Source organism: Marmota flaviventris, chromosome 10, assembly GCF_047511675.1.
Source record: "Marmota flaviventris isolate mMarFla1 chromosome 10, mMarFla1.hap1, whole genome shotgun sequence".
In the NCBI taxonomy this organism is placed as follows: domain Eukaryota; kingdom Metazoa; phylum Chordata; class Mammalia; order Rodentia; family Sciuridae; genus Marmota; species Marmota flaviventris.
Window position 1 is genome coordinate 63,983,170 of NC_092507.1, and position 21,711 is coordinate 64,004,880.

The window sequence follows — 21,711 nt, forward strand, 5'->3', positions numbered from 1 at the left end:
TGAGAAGAAGACTACCTCTAAATAGGAAAGAGAGGTGGGAGGGAAAAAAAGGGAGAAGGGGAGTTGCACGGAAGATGGAAGGAGAACCTCACTGTTATACAGAATACATATATGATGTTGTAATGAGAAAAAGAAAAAAAGTGTGTCACATTAGATTGGATAGAGAGAAAGGAGGGGAGAGGAGGGGAGGAGTAGGGAGGATAGGAAGGGCAGCAGAATAGAATAGACAATATGACTGATGTATGTACATTCCATATATATTATATGTCAAAATACATTCTGCTGTCATGTATGACTAAAAAAAAAACACCTGCTGAAAAGAGAAAAGAACTGTCCCAGAGTAGCAAAGCAAATGTTCTTTAGGAGCAACCATCCCCTGTGCTGAGTGGATGTTAGAAGCAGAATAGGTAGAGTCCCGCTCAGCAAAAAGCAAAACACTGACACTCTTTTCTATAAGCTAGGCAGGCCACGTATGGCATGCCTCACATGTATGGCTTTATTTAATAACCCTTAAGAGGGTGTCCTCTCTTGCTTATGGTGTTGTCTGTAAAATCCTAGCAGTCAAATTGACCCTTCCACACTCAGAAGAGGGAAAAGTGAATGTGGACTGACTCCATAGGACTAGTATACCGGAGGCAAAGCTGAAAGTCCTCACAAGTCTCTGAGAATGTGAGCAGCAAAGGTGAAACAAGAAAGACAGCACCACATTTCCGTGTTTGGAATAAATGAATTTTTAATAACCAGTTTCTTGGTTACACCCTCACTGATACCAATTTTAACAGTCCACACAGTTAAATAAAAATGTACATTTTAAAACATATTTCCAAAACAGTAATTTTTTTTTTGTACCAAAAGGGGGAAAAAAAAAAAAGCCTGGTTACCACTATCACGGTGTATTGTCCATGAACTGAAAGACTTTCCTATTTCAGCAGCAGGTACATGTGTAATTGGGCAGGTAGCAACAGAACAGCAATCCTGACACCCCTTTCTTCATGGTAAATGTCTTTGGGTTGAATCGTAACAATAAAGTAATGAAGCTGGATACCATAAAGCAAAAATGGATACTGATCTCATTATTTTATAGTCGTCCCTTGTGATATATTTATAAAATATTTCTTTCACATGTACAAACAATTTACTACAGATGGGCTTAATTTTGATAGAATCAACTGAAAAAGGTTCTATGTTAATGCAACATTCATTGTAAAGATTCCAGAAACACATGAGTCAAAGTTTCAAATGATAATTCCCACAGTAACTGTAACTCTGCTATACAACATACATAATGGAAGAAAAGTTATCAACATATACCATAGTAGAAAATACTCAGTAAGCAGAAGCAAACTGAGTTATGCTTGCTATGGGAGTCATCACTTTCAACTAGCTGAGAAAATATAAAAATTGAAACCATAAATGCATGCATTATATTTGTATTTAATTCCAATTTTTTGATCCAATTTAATCAGCTTTGCATTCAAACTACACTTTCCTTTCATAAGCTGCATATAAATATCTTTTGTAATTTTAAAATTCACATCATTTGGTTTCTTTTTTTCACACAGGCTGCCTTTGCAGGATGGCATCATTATACCCTGGCCCTCCCTGAAATGTCAGGACATGTCTGCTGGGATCTATTTATCTATATTTCTTTTTTCCCTGAAGGACATGGTGGGGGAGGAGAAAGAGAATAGCAAGGAGAACAAGAATCACATTGAATAGCTTTAAAAGATAAACAAGTAGAACAGAACAGGGGGGCACTGTCACCATTAACTCCCGCCTTAATATCTTCCTAAGCAGAAATAAGAATACCACCACATATTTACAATTTTCCAAAATCTTTAGTCATAACATCATCTCATTTGATCATCACCACAACAACAATATGAGAAAAGGGGGGAAAAAAAAACAAAACACTTCTTTGTTGTTCGGCTCTTTGTGGCTCAAGGAGAATACATATAAGGATGTGCTTTTATATTATCATTTAAACTCTAAGCCATTTAATTGCACTTAAAATATTTCCTAAGTATACTCACTTACATATGCACAGGATTTGCTTATTATTAAAAGCAGAATATACTTTATGTAAAAATATTATGGTTATGAGCTAAACTTAAACATATTTTAAGCTTTTTCCTTTAACTATATTCTGAAAATTCAATAGTGAAAGAGAAAAATTTAATTGCCCTTTGAAACTCTGTCTAGGCAAAATTAATCCTGTATATTATATCCAGCATTACTTTTCCCAGTTTGGTTTTAACTAAGAAGGGCACCTTCTATAGCCTCTGAAGAGGAATCTTTTTACTTTCCAGCAGCCTTTACCATTAGGGTATGTTTCATTATATTCAGGCTAAATTACTTTGGCTCAAGAACAATCATAATTCCTTTACCACTCTAACTAGCTCCACCCCACCATGATGCCTATGACCTTGTGTGTGTGTCTGGAGGGTGATATGCTCAAACTTTGTCTTGCACCACTAAGATGAGGTTATTCAGATTTAAGTTTGTTTTTCTTCCTTTCTAGGTACAAAAAGATCCTTCTTTATATAAATTAGATGTATTTTTTCTTCTTCATTTATATAATGTACCAATAAAAAGATCAATTAAAATATCAGCCAGCAAAAACCTCAAAATTATTTGTCCTAACTATCCTTTGCCTGTGAAAATATAACAATCCTACATGTAACTAAAGTACAATATTTAACTGTTAAAAGGTAAACGAATTCTTAGGAATATTAAGAGGTTTTATTATGAAAGAAGTTTGTCTTCTTGATCTTACTTGTAACTATAAAACTCATCTTTGCAATGAAAAAAGATTAACACATAAATTCTTGAACAAAAACAGATAAAACACATAAAAGTTTCCCTGGGACACGAATACCGAATTTTCAGTCATTCCCTTCCACCCCATATGCAAAAGTTTGAAAAGAAAAATCAGTGTCTGGCATTAATCACAAAGCACAATCTCAATACTATTTCCAGTCATAAAGAAAAACGTGAAGATGACTGGTAGGCTTAAAAATCAGTGATACAGACAAGAGCTCTTGCATCTTATCAAAGGCCAGGAGAGAGGTGATATATCTGTCAGATAAGAAGGACCACAGTGTGTATGTTTCCATGAAAGTCATCTACTTTATGGTACTGTCCTGAGGGAAAGGGTAGATCTAGCCAGTGGGCAAGACTTAGCTTAACCCAAATGAAATAAAGTCCTTGTTGACCTTCTCTTTCAAGGAGAAACTTGAAGAGGAGGTGATCAAGTCTAGAGAATCACAATATGCTTAGAAATGAAAAACAATAATGTATATTTATTTGGGAAGTCAGTATGTGATTTACAAAGGTTGAAAATTTCTCAGATCAACTACTGACAGCAAAAAAGTCCTTAAGATTGTCAGTATTATAGATAAAGGAGCTGATTTTTCTTTTTATTTATAATTAAACCTGAAGAATTTCTGGAGTAACTGATGGCAAAATAATAATACAGGGTGCCGGTGGGGCGGAGGGGGTTATGAAAGATGGTGGAATGAGATGGACATCATTATCCTTGGTACAGTATGACTGCACATATGGTGTGACGCTACATTGTGTACAACCAGACAAATTCAAAGTTGTGCTGCAATTGTGTACAATGAATCAAAATGCATTCTGCTGTCATATATACCTAATTAAAATAAATAAATTAATAAAAAAATAATAATACATTTAAGAATAAACCAAAGGAAAGCTCTGGAAACTACCTAAGGTAAGTGGTCCAATAACAGAAGACTGTTAAATAAATTGTTATAAACTCATACAAGGGATATTATGCAGTCATTCACAATGTATTCTTGAAGAATATCCAAGGAAAATGAAAAGGTAGATAATATACTATAAAATGAAAAGTTATAAAATGGAATATTTTATATGAACTCTACTTTGGGAAAGATATATGCATAATTGGTAGAACATACACAAAATTATTAACAGAAGTTACATCATTTACTGAGAATTTAATGTCTCACAATTTTTTCTTTTCCAAAAGAAAAGAGGGTAAGATTAGAGGAAACTATTATTTTCAAAAAGAATCAATCTACTCTGATCTGTTTGTCCCATTTGTTTCTATGATACACAAAATGAAAAAAATGAAATATATTTATGGCCAATAAGCAATTGCATTACAAATATTTTTTAAGTTATGAAGTCAATAGTTCATTTACATTTAGTTTTCTTATACTTTTTTCCAATTTACACAAGAGTAATGTATTTTAAAAAACACATAATAACAAATTCGTATCCAAGGTTGAAATTTTCAATATATTCTTCTTCATATGTCCTTCAGTTTAAAAAATGAATTTCATATGCTTGATTCCATAAGTTTTGAAGAAAACCATGATAATGAGTGCCCATAATCCCAGAATAAAACCCCCAGGAGGATGCCAGTCTTTCAGCTTCGGTTTCTGCAAAAGAAGGATAACATTGTCAATTTAACAACAGGCAAATAATTCATCAATGGATAAAGCTAATACTAATGGAAAAGAGAAATTTCACTGTCCATGTTTTAAAGGGAAGTAAGTTTAATCAAATTAAATCTATTGGGAGAGCAACAATGGTAAAGACTTCAAACAAAGTAAATATTCCAAAGGGTAAACTGGCTCCTAACAAAGATCCGTTTTAGCTTATATTCTATTTTCTCAATGGGGCTTTCCTTGATTAACCAATTCACCAACTCTCCTCACCAAAGTTATTCAGTAGTCTTATAGTCCTTCTCACTTTTGAGTTGAGATATTCATTAGTTTTTCAGTTTTATCTGTTTCTCCTAGACTATAGTTCCATGAGGGTCACCTTGTTAAATTCCCAGCACTGACCTACCACAGGGCCTGCCACACAAAAGGAACTTGTGTGTCATACTGAATAAATCAGTGCAAGAACAAATGCTACCCAACTTCAGTCATTCCTTCAGATATTCAACAATCACTTGTCTGGAGGCCAGTGTCTTTGATCATGTTTCTCCCTTGATGTAGAATGTTATGCCCTTTCAAAACTCACTATTTCAAGTAATGCCAACTCCTCCAGATTTTTCTTTGAATTCTCATAGTAACTGATCCATAACTATCGACTTTTACTGCTACCTACTTCCAGTTGCCTTTATTGTTTATCTCTATGCAATACAACCTAAGGTCAAAATTCATCTGAGTTCATTTTACATGCCCTTCTCCATTCCCCATCCCACAATACCCAGACAGGTGTCTTCTATGTTTTTTTGCCCAGCAAGGAAGGACCAGTCTTCTCCACTGAGTTAACTTTTCAACAGTCTAATTATGGCCCAATAATTGGAGACTTGTAACAAAAATCTCTTAATGAGTCTACTTATTGAATTATTGGTCAAGATTATACTAGTTATGAGAATCAACTTTCATCAATTCAAAATTAACTTCTCGAACAAGGGAGCCAATAACACCTTAATATCTTAATTTGGATTATAATATTAGAGTTTTAGGAGTTTTTAATCAAATGCTTAATATGAACTGAATTGACACATAGTTTACAATAGTTATATTCTATCTTCATTCCTTTGCCTGTTCTCACCTTCTACCACTTCTTTCAGAAAACTCCCCCAAAATATTATCCATTAAGTCCAATTTTCCTCATGTTACTTTCCATTCAAAAGTCTGCGATGGCTTATGGTCATATGTGTGATAAGGATGATGATAAAAGTTCTTACCCTCTGCTATCTTTTTTGTTTGTTGTTCTATTTAGTTACACATTACAGCAGAATGCATTTTTGACTCATTGTACACAAAACAGAGCACAACTTTTCATTTCTCTGGCTGTACATGATGCAAGGTTGCACCATTCACGCAATCATACACATACATAATGTCCATCTCATACCCTCTGATATCTTAAAGAATAATAAATTCAGCAGTTCTCAAACCATTCAAATAGCAGAGTGCCTGGAAGTCACCGTGCTTTTTGCGTAACACTGTAGCAAACCTTAATTTCAGTAGAAAACCTAGAGTAATTAATGTAAAGCACAGTTGTATTAAAAATAGGTAATGTAAATAAAAATATCAGAAGCATGTGTCAAAGAAAAAACAAGTATGTGAACCATACAGCTTACTACTCTGTTTTTGTCCTGTTTATTTTCTACTAATCAAACAATTGATAAGTCACATGAAAGCACTAAAAATGCTTAAAAACAAAGATTACTTTCCCACAAACTAGAAAAAGATTATCACTAAACATTATTAGTGGAAGCCCACCTTTATATAACAACCTGCAGATGTTCCCTGGGAACCCAGCTTAAGAGCACTGACCTAGGTAGGGAGACAAAGTTCTTATTTCCCCTAACTAGGAGGTTCTGATTTAAAAGACTGGTAATATACCTACTAATATACCCTACTAAAATAAAGTTAACCTTTAATGAGAAACCTGATAGTTTCACTATCTGAAAGTCTGAAAAGCCAGGTCTAAAATCAAGTTAATAGTTGGCCTAGTTTTCTAATTGCTACATACCATGCAAATTATTGCTTTACTCAAAGAAACATAATAATTCTGCTGCTGAAAGAGACTTTAGTTCACTCCTTTTTTCTGCCTGCTGTTTGGGAGCCTTCCATATAGTAAATAGATTAGTTTACTATGTAGCCAAGTTGTGGAACTCATTCCAGCCTCCTCATGGCACACCTCTTTATACTTCTATTTAAATACAATTCCCAGTAAACAACATGACAGAGGTGGAGAAGCACTAAAAATGGTTCAATGCATCCTAGAAGTTTCAATGTTCATATGAAAATCTCTGCAGAGAGGGGAAAATATAGGAACAACCTTGTAAGTAGTGTGTGTTAAGAAATATTTTACCTTTTTTTAAAGTGCCCCCGAATCAGACACAGAAAAGGCAGCATTTGATCCTACTTTAGTTCAGCAGAGTCATATTTGATCACTACCTGCCAGTTACTGGGAACAGTATCACAACCTATCAAACACAGATTAGAGAAGACATTTGTATCTCAGTGGACAGTGAGAAGCATCCACACACTGTTGGCAAATACCAACGTCACCCAAAGAAAAACAAAAATCCAAGGTAGGCTCTATGAGGAAAAATACTCTTATACATGAAGGAGAAATTATATCCTGAAGATGCAGAGGAAATGTCTCCGAATATAATTTAATAAGGAACCAAAATAATGTTTGAGAAAATTTGCACTGGCACAGATTCAGATAATGATACACAAGCAACCAAAACCAAGATAATATTATAAAGAGAAAAAGAATACAAGATACAAAAACAAAGGCTAAGATTAAAAGGAAATTCAGTATTATAATAGCAAAACTAAAATCCACACAGACTAGGGAGGAACATGTTCCCAGAACATCTTTGAGTCTTTCATTTACCCTATTGTGTTAGACTGATGAAAAATTTGTCCCTAATTCTCCATGCATCTCTCTGTCTATACCTTTCCAACATGGTTCCATAGAAGCTTAAATCAAGAATCGACATCCCTACCTCCTTGAATAAGCTGGTATAGTAACTTCTTTTGGCCAACAGAATGTAACACAAGTAACAGTCCATTCCAAGTAAAGCCTCAAGAGGCTTTTATTGCTTCTGCTCTTTCTCAGACCTCCCATGAGAAAAAGCCTGAGCTTCCTGAAGAAAAGATACCATGTAGAGAAGAACTGAGGTCCTCCTGGCCAATAACTAGACAACTCCCAGAAAGACCTGCTAACTAATCCAAAGTTGACCACAGGCTCAAGAGAAAGCAAACAATTGCCCAGCTATATTCAGCCTATATTTCCAACCTCCAGAATCATGAGCTCAATAAATGTTTTAAGTCACTAAGTTTTAGAGTGGTTTGTTATGTATCAAAAGCTATGACATATATCAAATGAGGTGACAATGTGGAAGGCAAAACCTTGATTCTTAAAATCATAATAAAACAGAAAATGTTCCCATATACATTCTTGTAACTTTCTGCAACAACAGTATAAATAAGAATAGTATGAAAGGCAGGTAATTGATGCCCTGTCCACCAGGAACTTTACTGGAATGAGAAAGGTTCATCAAGATAATCCCTTCTGAACTTCTTACAGTGAGAATTCTAGCCTCATTACCAAATCAGCATTAAAGTCCACAACCCAAGTATTTCCACAGGTACCTGACTCATCACTGTTGGACTCAAAGCCATCCATACAAAACACCTGCTGTGCTAAGTTTTGTGAATGTTCTCTACTACTCTCCTCACTAAGGGGATCTGCAATGCTACTCACCCTTACAGTCTTCCTGGAGAGACTCCAGCTGTCACCATGCCAGAAACTGCTCTCAAGGAAATGAAGTGGGGAAATCTGAAACTAACTCACCCAGCTTCACTGTAGCCTCCTTCTCCCGACCAGAGTCTAGAGCTGAAGTCCAGCTCCTTTCCTTTTAAAATTACCAATTAGTGGTAATCAGATGTTGCCCCCTGATGGATAAATGTACATCTCCTAAGATCTTTATGCACTTTATCCATGATAAACCTTCGATGCAGTTAATCTAATCTCTGATTAAGGATGACATTTTCAAATACGACTTTAAGTTTAATAAAGATTGACTAGAGTTTTCCTTAACCATGATTTTAACTTTTCTGTGACAAGAATATCCACTATTAGCAATAATAATTTTTTTCTTAGTTGTAGTTGGACACAATATCTTTATCTTATTTATTTAGTTTTACGTTGTGCTGAGGATCTAACCCAGCGCCTTGCACGTGCTAGGTGAGCACTCTACTGCCGAGCCACAACCCCAGCCCCAGCAATAACTATTTTTTAAATGTTATAAAGGAAATTCTTTTTATTTTGATACACCAATCAGTGAAAAAATATAGTCATGTGTCATCATGCACAAAACAAAAATACATTAAAATATATAAGTCAAAAAAGAGAGCAGATGTGAGATGAGAAATTAAGGATGAATTTGGGGCATGGGCATTAAGAGATGCCAGTTGACTAAATGAACTGAGGTGGGTACAGAAATGGGCCACAAAAAGTGTTGGGGCAGGTGCTGGGGCTCAGAACAAAATATCCCAAAATATGGTGCTTTGACATGCTGGAAGGTATTGGCACCCTGAAGGATTCAAAAGCAAGGTCTCTCTCATCTCCTGTCCAGGATTCCTCTTTCCCCAGGCAGAACCTACAAACCAGAACCACTCTCCCCAAAGTCAGCCCTAACACCTAGAAAGGTCACTCCCTCCCTTCTGCCTCATCCTTGAAGACCTTCATTCCAGAGGGGTCATCCTTCACATTAACTATTAACATTTATTGGCCATTTTACTCTAGAATTTCTGGCCAATCCTATATAACCCTCAGGAAAGAAAGGTAAATTTTCATTATTTGCAGATATTATAATTAGATATCAACACACAACTCTCATAATTACTAAGGATAAATTAGAGAACTCAGATTTGAGATAAATGTTTGAACACTTAATAGAATAAAAGTGAGTCAGAATGCCCAAAGGACTTAAAAACAGCATACTACAGGAACACAGCCACATTAATGTTTATAGCAGCACAATTCACAATAACTAAACTGTGGAACCAACCTAGATGTCCTTCAAAAGATAAATGGATAAAAAAAATGTGGCACATATACACAATGGAATATTACTCAGCAATAAAAGAGAATAAAATCATGGTATTTGCAGGTAAATGGATGGAGTTAGAGAAGATAATGCTAAGTGAAGTTAGCCAATCCCCAAAAACCAAATGCTGAATGTTTTCTTTGATATAAGGAGGCTGATTCATAATGGGGTAGGGAGGTAGAGCATGGGAGGAATAGACGAACTCTAGATAGGGCAGAGGGGTGGGAGAGGAAGGGAGGGGGCATGGGGTTAGAAATGATGGTAGAATATGATGGACATTATTATCCAAAGTACATGTATTTTGAAGACACAAATTCGTGTGAATATATTTTGTATACAACCAGAGATATGAAAAACTGTGCTCTATATGGGTAATAAGAATTGTAATGCATTCCGCTGTTATATACAAATAAAAAATTAATTAAAAAAAAAGAAAGTCAGAAACGGAAAAAAATTCATTCACAATAGTAATAAAAAAGACAAAACGAAATGAAAAAAAAAAAAAAACAAGTGGGAATACCTCTAACATGAAATGTCAAGTACACAATCTATATTCTTCTATAGAAAAGGGTAAACAGTAAACAGTAACAAAAAAGATATTACTCTATAAACAATAATATGATTCTGATGTAAGGACAGAAAGATAAATAAAACAGAACAGAAAGTCAGCAATTACTCCAGTATTCAAGAATTTATATATGACAAAAGAGCTATCACAAATGAGTGTGCAGGGAATATTATTCTTTCCAGTACCCTAACAATGAATAAGAATTTGAAAAAAAAAAATCAGCTTTCTTCCTAACTCAACACTAGAAACACCAAAATACACTTTACATGATTTAGAATTAAATGTAAATACAGAAAATAAAAAGAGATAAAATGTAGAAGAATCTGAACAGTAAAGAAACTTATAAGCCTAAATCTAATGAGTGAAAATAAAAAAATAAAAGATGAAGAGATTTTTAAAACAAATTTTTAAAGATTTGTATTTCACAAGTGTATGTCAAATAAATGGGAAAATGTGACAGGAAAGGAGATAAATGAATTTTCCCCAAGTCAACAAGACATAGGATTTATTAATAAGTGGAACAGGGAAATGAAAATTTTCACAAAATAACAATTACAAATGACAAATTCACATTTGAAAAACTTCAAGTTTCTTAATCAAAATATGTTAAGTATTTCCTCTTTTTAAACTAGTAAATGTTAATTAGGATGGCCAACTTTTCAGAAAAGTAATCTATTAGCATGCTCAGAGGTCTTTAAAATATATTCATTTCTTCTCACTCCTAGATCTAACTTGGAAATGCTGATAAAGGTTTGGCATGACTACTTTTGTCTCAGTCTTATCTACATCACAAAAATCAGAAAAAAACCTTTGTAAATAAAAGGGGAAATACTGTATATCCACATATCAAACAATCATAAAAATGTTTTCAAACCATTTGAATGACTTGGAGAGATGCTTATCCTATAGTAATAAGGATATAAAAACAAGATACAAATTGAATATGAAATATGATCTGTGTTTCTATGACAATATTCAAAGAAGGAAAATACATTAAAGTCTTAGTAGTGTTCCTCTGGGAGAAGTAAGATTTTAGGTGGATTTTAATCTCTTTGCAAAAGGTAGACATATAATGGATATGTACTTTTAAAATTTTGTGGGGGAATATGCAGAAAAGTTTTTATTCAAAGAATACTGAATCTTCACACATTCTTTTCAAAATTGGGAGGTGCACAGCAATAAAACTATTCAGCACTTGATATGCTACTTTAACTAAGAGTAACATGAATAGCATGACAGCAATACAATATGATAAAATGCTTTTTCAGTATGTGTTTAATGATATTGCTGCCATATAACAATATTGCTATTTTTAAAACTACTATATGTAACATTTTAGATATTCTACAATGATTTTACTTACAATCAAATGACAGATTGATATAATTATTACATTTTGTAGTACAGCTGTTATTTGAGGTAAGTTCATATTAAAGTATATCTTATAATTTCATTTGTGTCCATTAAAGTTTCTTATAAAATGACTGATTTTATGCAGTTAAGGTACTCTACTGACTACTATTAAATACACTCCTCCTTTTTTTAACTTTCAAAATAACAACTATAATACAAAGGTGAAAAGCATACATAAAACATTGCAATGTGTCATGAGCAAACACTTAAAAAGCTTAAGGGCTACCTATTATTGAAATGCCTAATATTTCAAATTAAAAAGATAGGTAGTAGCTAAGCAACACTGCACTTCTACTTGTGAATAGTATTCAGGTTTTCCCCTTCATATTGCTGGGAGAACATTACCATATAACTTCAAAATATTTAAGAGATCATAGACTCAAGTATTAAAATTATGTTAAAAAAGAGAAAACAAGGATTTTCAAAATTGGACACAAGTATTAGTAAGCAAATGAAAAATAGGAATTCCTGAGTTTCAATGTTATTCTTTTCTTAAATTATAATCAGTAGCTCAGTTATGCTATACTTTAAGGAAATAAAAAAAATATAAAACAATCTACTAAGGTTCCAGTTATACTTCAAGAAAACAACTGCTTTCAACTATCTAATCGGCGATAGTTTATTAGTATTTCCAGTCCATTTATGCCTTTTACATAAAATATGATTTGTACTCTTCAAATAATATTAATATTATAAATCAAACAGTGGTAGGCAGAATTCTAAGATCACCCCCAAGTTTCCCTCTTCTTGAGGTACATGCCTTATAGAATACTTGTTCCTTGACTTGTTCACTGGACAGGATCAGTGAATATGATGGGTATCCCACCTCAGGGTAGACTGCATTAAATGGCAAAAAAGAAGAAATTCTGAGGATGTAATTAAGGTCTCTAATCAGTTGATTTTCAGTTAATCAAAGAGGAGATTATCATGGGGTAAGGTGGGAGAGCAAGTGGGTGAGGATGTGAAACTAATCAGATGAGTCCATTAAAAGGAGGTCTAGATATGAGGGACAGAATTCAGATAGACAGATATTTTAGAAGCAGTCAAGATGATCTCCTTTTGGTCTTGAAGAACTGAACAGCCATACTGTATAGTGGACCATGGACAAGAGGGAATGGCAGACACGCTTTAGAAACTGAGCTGAGATGGCACCTGGATTAAAGCCTTGAGATCTAAGCAGAAGACCCAACTGAGTCATGCCTAATTCTCCTGACCCATAGAAATTGTGAGATAATAACAGTTTTAAATCACTAAGTTTGTTACAGAGCAAAAGAAAATTAATCCACAAACTTGTCCAACAAAGATGAATATATTAATAGAACATAAAATTATTAATTACATATAATATTTGTTTCTGGGGTGGAAAAACCCTTAAAGTCATTGTTTCATCAGCTTTTTCACCACTGTGTGAAAGGACCTGACCAGAACAATAGGATCCATTCCTCACTGCTTGAGGTGAGGCAGAATAACATGGCCAGGGGAAGCTGCTTACATGATGATCAGAAAGCAGAGAAGAGATCTCCAGCTGCCAGATACAAATATACACCACAAAGCCACATCCCCAATTCCCACTCCTCCAGCCACACCCTACCACTTCAGTTATCACTCAGTTAATCTCTATCAGGGGATTAATTCACTGATTGGGTTAAGGCTCTCAGAACCCAATCATTTCTCCTCTTAACTTTCTTGCATTGTCACATTTGAGCTTTTGGGGGACACCTCACATCCAAACAATAACAGTCATAATATTCAATTTATGTTAAAAAATAGAAAAGAGAATGAAATATTTCAATCTAATTCTTCCTACTCTTCCATACCTATTTATTTTCTAAGTCCTAGATCTAGTATCACCTCTAAGTAAAGTCTATTCTAATATTCCAGCAAGAATTAATTTCTTTTCTGGGCATTAGTTTTGTATCTCACACAATAATTTATGAGTTGATTCCACTATATTCTGATCTGTTTTTGATATTCATATCTAAATTTTATCAAAATATCCTCAGCTTTGAATACAATAAGGCAATCAATTATTATTTTATTATTTCTTTCTTGAAAATAAGAACTATAAAATATTCAAATATGAAAATCATATCAAATGCTAATTTACTAGCCTATGCTTTGGTTTTAATAACAAGAAAAAAATAAGAATTGCAGTAATCAAATAACAATCTATTTTAGGAGTTCACAGTGAGAAGTCATCAGTTAAAAAATATTATTTTAAATGTGTGAAAAACATTTTGAAGCTTGAAATAGATTATCTAATTTTAGTTCTTACTAAGTAACCTATCATTCTCTCAAAGTAAATAATAACATTTCATTTATCAATGGTGTCTGTGTCTGTTCAGAGGTAATTAGAATTGTTACTACCTATGAAGGATTAAATGATACAGGAGTTATCTCTCCATCTAAATAACTAAAAAAATCAGACAAAAATAAGAAAAATTTTCAGACACTGGGACAAGTTGCAGCAGTTTCTTGGATTTTTTTTTTTTTTTTTAATGCTGAGAGAATAGAAAACTAGTCCTTTAATTGCCCCAAGCTTACTGCCTGGAGGCAGTTCCCAAGCTGCAGCAGCATGGGGAGGGAGAGTCAGACAGAACCAACTAATCTTGCTGAGTTGAAAAGACAGAGATTAGAATTCAAGGAGGCTTAGGTGGCTAGAATTTGCAGGGTATACACTACTGGAGTCACAAAGAAAAACAAAATTATTTTTAAAAGTCCAGGGATCTGCAAATGGGGTCTCCTTAAAATTTTAGCAGCTTTCTAATTCTGCACATGCATGACACTAAACTATATATAAGGCCAGGGATGTAGCTCAGTTTTAGAGTATTTGCCTAGCATATGTGAGGTCTTGAGTTCAATCTTCAGACCACTAAAAACAAACAAACAACCTGCAGCTGGTAGAGGGGGGAAAAAAACACCAAAGGCTAAACAACTCCCAGAGCTGGAAAACAGTTCATGTTCACACTTATGGAAGTAGACAGAACTTGTAATACACAGAGCATCAGGTCAAAGCTTATGCTAAATCAGAGTATCAGATATGGTGAGACTCTCAAAAAAAAAAAAAAAGAAAGAAAAAGAAAAAGACTATTCTGGATCTTCCTAACACAAGCTAAAAGCATCCACAAAGAAATCAAAGGGACCCCAGAACAAAATCCATCACTTACTACTTAAAACCAAAAATGCAAAATCCAGCAGCTAACAACAAAAAAATATAAAAATGTAAAAGGCAGGGGGTGGGGTTGCAAGCATGCAAAGAAGCAAGAAAATATGATACACAGCCAGAAGAGAAAAAAATAATTAAAAGACACAGACCCAAAAATAAAAGAATAGATTGAGTGGACAAGACTGTAAAATAGCTATTTTAAATTGGATGCAGAGGAAAATGTGAACATATAAGGAGAGAAACAGAATGTATAAATAAGACCTGTATGGGATTTTCCAAAGCTAAAATATGATATATGATGCAGAAGCTAAAGAGGAATAAATAAAAATGGAGGTAGATCTCATAAAAATCAAAGGGAGATTAGTATAAAAAACGGACCAAGTAGTGGGAGGCAGGGAGGGAGGGGGAAGTGCTAGGGAAGGATATTGACAAAATTGTATTGCTACATTGCATACATGTACAAATACGTAACAATAAATCCCATCATTAAGTACAACTATAATGCACCAATAAAAAATGTGAAAAATATGATATATGAAATGAAAATGCTTTGGATGGAATTAACAGCAGATTGCACACTACAGAAGAAATATCAGAATAGGTAGCAGTAGAAATCATTCTAAAAGAACCACAAGGGGAAAAAAAAGAGGCAAGGAAAAGAATAAACAGAGTCTAAGTGACTACAGCACAATATCAAGTAGGATAACATTTGTACAACCGGATTTCCAAGAGCAAAGAGAGAAAAAGAACTAAAATAAATAATGGTTGAAATTCTTCCAAATTTCAAAAAACTATAAACTATCAAATTTACAAGCTCAATACCAAGCAAACAAAAACTAGAGAAAACCACACAAAGGGACATCACAATCAAAATGCTGAAAAACAATGAAAAATGTTCTTTTTAAATAGACATGACAGTAGAGTGTATTTTGACATATACATATAAGAACTTCCCCTTCTTATGGTTATACATGATGTGGAGTTACACTGGTCATGTATTCATGTATGAACACAGGAAAATTATGTCCAATACATTCTACTGTCTATCCTATTCCCATTACCCATCCCTTCCCTCATTCTCCTTTGTCTAATCCAATGAACTTCTATTCTCCGCCCTAGAAACAAACACAAACAACTTATTGTGTGCTAGCAACCGCATATCAGAGAAAACATTCAGCCTTTGGTTTTTGGGGATTGGTTTATTTCATTTAGAATGATAGTCTCCATTTCCATCTATTTACCAGCACATGTCATATTCATTTTTTATGGCTGAGTAATAGTCTATTGTGGATACATACCACATTTGCTTTATCCATTCATCTGTTAAAGGGCACCTATGTTGGTTCCATAGCTTAGCTACTGTGAATTGAGCTGCTATAAACACTAAGTGCGGCTGCATCACTACAGTATGCTGGTTTTTAAGTCCTTTGGGTATATACTGAGGAGTGGGATAACTGGGTCAAACGATAGTTCCATTCCAAGTTTTCTGAGGAAACTCCATTCTGCTTTCCACAGTGGTGGCACCAATTACCAATCTGCAGCCCCACCAGCAATGTACGAGTGTACCTTTTTCCCCACATCCTCACCAACCTTTACTGTTAACTTATATTCTTGATAATTGCCATTCTGACTGGAGTGAGATGAAATATCAGTGTAGTTTTAATGTGCATTTAAGAGACTATTCTTACAGAACAGGATTTAGCAAACTATAGTACCTGTGCCAGGCACCTGATTTTATAGTTTCACTGGAACACAGCCATGCCGATTAATTTATAGCTTTTCTACTGCAGTTTTCACACTACATCAAAAGTTGAGTAGCTGCAACAAGACCATATCAAATGTATATAGCAGCATAGAGTATAGAAAGGAAAAATTGGAAATATAAATTTCTTATGCTATACTTTAGTATAATAGTAAACAGATAAATTAAAGATGTATAATATAAACTCTAGAGCAACAAAGTGAATTCACTAATAAATTAATAATAGAGATAAAATAGAATCATACCAATAAAACCAAAAGGCAAGAAAAGAAGACAAGGAAACCAAATGGGCAAACGGAAACAACAGCAATATACTTATACCCACACATAATTACGTTAAGCAAAAGGGTCTAAACAATTAAGAGATTATCATACTGAATGAAAACAAAACTTATTGATATGCTGCCTATAAGATACTGATACTTACTTTAAATTTAAAGCAAAACTGGTGCTCACTACAAAACTTTCTGATTATGAATGTATACCAACTAGTCATATTCTTGTCAAATGAAATTTCTTACATGTACACCTAGTTTTACCAATCAGATATAAATGGATCAATGATTTATTATTTTAGTCACATAATAAATATGAGCTGAGTGCCTACCATATGTCAGGCATTGAATTAGGGACTAGACATAATCCTTGGAGTTTACACTGTGGTGAGAGAGATCAACAACCAAATAGTAAAATACAAAAATAATTATAAGTAAAATTCCTTTGCAAAAGCCCTCTGATAGAAGGGATTCTGGTTATTATTTTCTTTCTAAGAGGGTTTGCAAAATTCCTTTGAGCAGCAAGTAGATGTTAGAAGGAACTGATATTTAAATCCCCAAAGAAACCTGCAGAACATTATTCTTTATTTGATTCTGATCTTCAATAGAAATTACCATTTCCTGCCAATTTTAAAATGAATGTAGTAAAAGGGTTAAGTGCTGGTGAATTCTCTTTGCCCAATAATTGGGCAGTAACTAAGTAAGTGATCAATAACACTTCCTTATTTTAACCCATTTGTGTCCTAATAAATAACATTGTGCTCTTAAAAACACTCTTCTAAATATGGAGGAGGAAGGGAGGACTTAAAAGGAGAGAGGAAGAAGAAGAGGAAGTTAACATTAGTCAAAAACCAGTATTTGGGTGGATACCTTGCTCAGTGATAAAGCAGTTGCCTAGCATGCATGAGGCCCTGGGTTCAATCCCCAACACCACATAAAAAATAAACAAAAAGATTTTAAAAAGAAGAAAAAACCAGTATTTGTTGAGTGTCAAGAATATGCCAGATGCTCTAAATACATTATCTTGTAGCAATTCTTCATTGAAGTTATCATTTATCCCAGTTTACCAGATGAAGAAGTAGACTAACAGGTAAGAAAATTTCCCAAGGTAACAAAACTATTAATCTTGGTTTGAACTTAGTTCTGACTCATTCCAAAAGCTTTTTATTTTTTTGGTGGGGGAAGCAGTACTAGGGATTGAACCCATGGGTGCTCCACCACTGAGCCACATTCTCAACCCTCCCCTCCCCTCTTCTCCCCTCCCCTTTCCTTTCTTGAGACAGAGTCTCACTAAGTTGCTAAGGCTGGCCCTAATCCTCAGCCTCCAGAGTTGCTGGTTTTACAGGTATGCATCACTGTGCCCCATGATCAAACTCTTTTGACTATACCACAATGTTTTCTAACTTTAAGACAGACACTTGAAAAGTTGAGAAATGGTAATTTTTTCAAATATCTGAAGATGGTTGGCAGATGGAACCAAGATTGGACTTGTTTTATAAAGCCTTTGGTGCTAGAACTAAAATGAAGGAGTGTAAACTATGAGAGATTGTTTCCCATTAAATATAAGAAAGAATTTTCTAACAAAGCAGTCCTCTAATAGGGATATGAGAGGATTTTCCACCATTTAGAGATGTTTTAATCTATACTTGGCAACCTTTGGTGGGATATAAGAGATTCAAGGGTACCACAGATTTTTAAAAGTCTAGGATTGTCTAACATTGAGATATTATTCTATGAAAACAGTGAAAAATCAGTATGTCTACTATTAGATTTTTCTATAATTGCAAAGCATGAGGAAATTTTCTCAATCTGTAAAAAAAAATGTCAATTACTTGCCACAATTCATTCTACCTGAGAAGTCAAAAAGTACATTAAAACTATATGTAACACAAAAAGAAAAACCCATCAACATATCAAGAACGAATAATGCTTCTTATCAGTAGTAGAATTTTCCTACATGAATAAACAATTAAGGGAAAAATTAAAATGTATATAATGGGCTTCTGTTATTTTCCTGTTTAATAAAGTTAAAGTCCAACTTCTTGTTTTCAAGCAGAATTTTTATAACTTCTTTAATGTGGGTTTCCCTAGAGAATCATCACAATGCTTTCAAGTGTTAAAAGTTCGAGTATGGCATCTTCTCTTTTGAGATATATAGGCTGAAAAACAAATCAGTAAGCCTCCCTCTGTGCTTAAATAAAATCATTCATGGGAGAAAAAAATTTAATTCCTTCAAATTAATTTTTTTGGAACTCTATTTGCTTGTATCAAAAAAGTTCAGACTAAATTTCTTTTAAACTAAATTATCTAAAGTTTGACAGTATATTGTTAATAAAATAGTCACTTTTAGTCACAGCAATCATTATAAAAATGCTTAACATATTTTTACAATAAAAAAATCTTGTAATTATTTTTCATATACTTTACTACTGTATATAATGATCTTTTCCCTAGATAAACACTCTCTATGTGATTTAATCAATAACAATGATCTTCAACAGCTCTTTTCTACTTTTATCCTAGTTGAAGACAGGAGGATAAGGCTTACAGCATATCACAACATCATCTTAGCATAGGCTGAAACAGCCAAATACGATACACCAGAAAAGAAATTAAATAAAAAGTATGAAAATTCTAAAAAATTAATTGTGTGGGGCTAGTAATTTAGCTCAGTGGTAAAGTGCTTGCTGAACATGCAGGAGACCCTGCCTGAATTTGAGCCCCAGCACCACACACACAAACATACATACACACACACACACACACACAGTTGAAATGCCAATTACTATTCTATAAACTTTAATAATTTGAATAATTTTAGTAATATGGAGCTATTTAGGAGAAGAAAAAAATTCAATTAGTGTATAACATATCCATTTATAATTATTACATTTCTCTCTAGCAATGTTATAGGCTGAACAACACTACCTAAAGGTAGACATGTTTAATTATTTCACAAGATTAAGATGTCTGTTGCCACATATTAAGCCAGAAAATTCTTAATTAGACAAAATTAGGAAAAGTGAATACCATTTTGCTTTCACAAGATACTAAGAACCTCAGGTATAGAACTGGTAAATTAAAAAGATAAGCAAACAAAATGAAAAAATTAAATAATATTGATTAAACACTGATAAATACATTTAAATATAAGTTAAAGTAAAATAATCTTTAAAACAAAACTATCTGCTTTTTAAGAAATTAGCAGAAATTATAATCTGAGATAATCAAAAGAATAATACACAAATTACCCATCAAACATGATCCGTATACTAAAATAAAAGTTAATCCTTAAGGTTAAAAATCAAGGGCTAGGGTTGTGGCTCAGTGGTAGAGCGCTTGCCTAGTATGCGTGAGGTACTGGTTTAATCTCCAGCACCACATAAAAAATACCAAATAAAGGTACTGTGTCCATCTATTACTAAAAAAAAAATCTAAAAATCTATTGCTAACGATACGGAATACTTTCATACAAAATAGGAACTTCCTGACATGCATATATCGATTTTAAAGTGAATAACCTCAACTCTTATTGGGAAGCACATTAAGGTGATTTCAGGTCAGTTTAGATGACAGACTAAGTAACTCCTACTTACACTATTTTAGTCTGTTGCAAGTCAGTAAACACTGCTTCATATACAGCATGAAGGGACAGGATTATATTTTAATGACTATATCTAAACACTTTCTATATATTTATGAGAAGAGATTCCCTAGGGCTTTATTTTTGTTTTTCCAGTGATATGTCTGGTACTAATTTTGGTGGATCCCTGGGTTTGACAGGGATCAACTTCATTAAGATGGTCACGTAACAATGAAAGTCAACTGATAAAAGCAACAATATATATTTTTTCTTTTTTTTTTTTTAACTAAGATGTTAATTAGTTAAAAAAAAAAAAAAGAAAAAAAATATTGCACTGTAAATTAAAATCTTCCCACTAGCAGCAGAGGATCCACTGGGGGCATAAGAGGGCATAAGTGGTTTGGTTCTATTTTCTTCACTGTACTTTTTCTTCCTTGTATATTTTCTACCTTAAGAGTGGGTACAAATATATACCTTGAGGACTATCCAAGGAGCATCATTTTCCTATTTCTTGGAGCTGAAAAAGGGCCAACTCTTTATTTCTAGTAGTGTTTTACTTTAATCCACAGAAAGACTACATTTATTCAAAAACCTCCAACGAAGGCCATATTTATGCCTTAACACCACAGTATTAGTCTGTACTTCACCCTTAAGTCAAATATAGTCAGAAAACCCAAGAATACACCACAAGCTATGTAACACAACATAATATAAATGAATACAGAAAAAAAAAATTCTTCCTATTTGGCATATTCACAAAATTACAATGAATTTTAAAAGATCAAAACTCAATTTAAAACTGTCACTGTGATTTTATCATGGCACCTGTTAATATTCCCAGTCTTTTTATTTTTGTATTGAGAGATAGGGTCTCACTAAGTTGCCAAGGCTGGTTGTAAAACTGTAATCCTCCTGCCTGAACCTCCCAAGTCACTAAAATTACAGACGTGTGTCATCATGACAGCTAAAAATATTTTTTTAAAAAAGGAAAAAAAATCTTTATAATATATTCTCTAGGAAGCACTAAAAATTCTCAAAGTTTTTTGTCTTATTAAGATGATGAAACTATAATGTAAAGAGAAGGAAGGTATTTACTACTATTTATCATAATATTCAAAGCAATACAAAGGATCAAATGCCTAATATTCATTAGGGATGTTTACTTTCTAAATGTGACAAACTCTAAATTACTTTGACTTTTAAGAGAAATGTGTATTTTCCTAGATGTTTTTAATTACCAATGGTTTTAGTTGCATGTAGCTAATTCTCAAGTATTCAAGGTCCACTCATGCAAGTTAATGATCATCAAGGTTCTTGGACACTCATTTTTCTTACAAATTTGGATATCCCTTTATCTA

The 21,711-nt window shown here is 33.6% G+C and overlaps 1 protein-coding gene across 1 annotated transcript in view; it reads right to left on the reverse strand.

Moving 5' to 3' along the window:
• Window positions 1-707: 707 nt before the first annotated feature.
• Pigk (phosphatidylinositol glycan anchor biosynthesis class K) overlaps window positions 708-21,711 on the reverse strand; it is a 122,506-nt gene continuing 101,502 nt past the window's right edge. Inside the window, exon 11 of the mRNA XM_027935160.2 lies at window positions 708-4,430. Coding sequence (XP_027790961.1) covers window positions 4,314-4,430 — 117 coding nt within the window. The 3' untranslated portion in view covers window positions 708-4,313. The remainder of the gene's footprint in view (window positions 4,431-21,711) is intronic.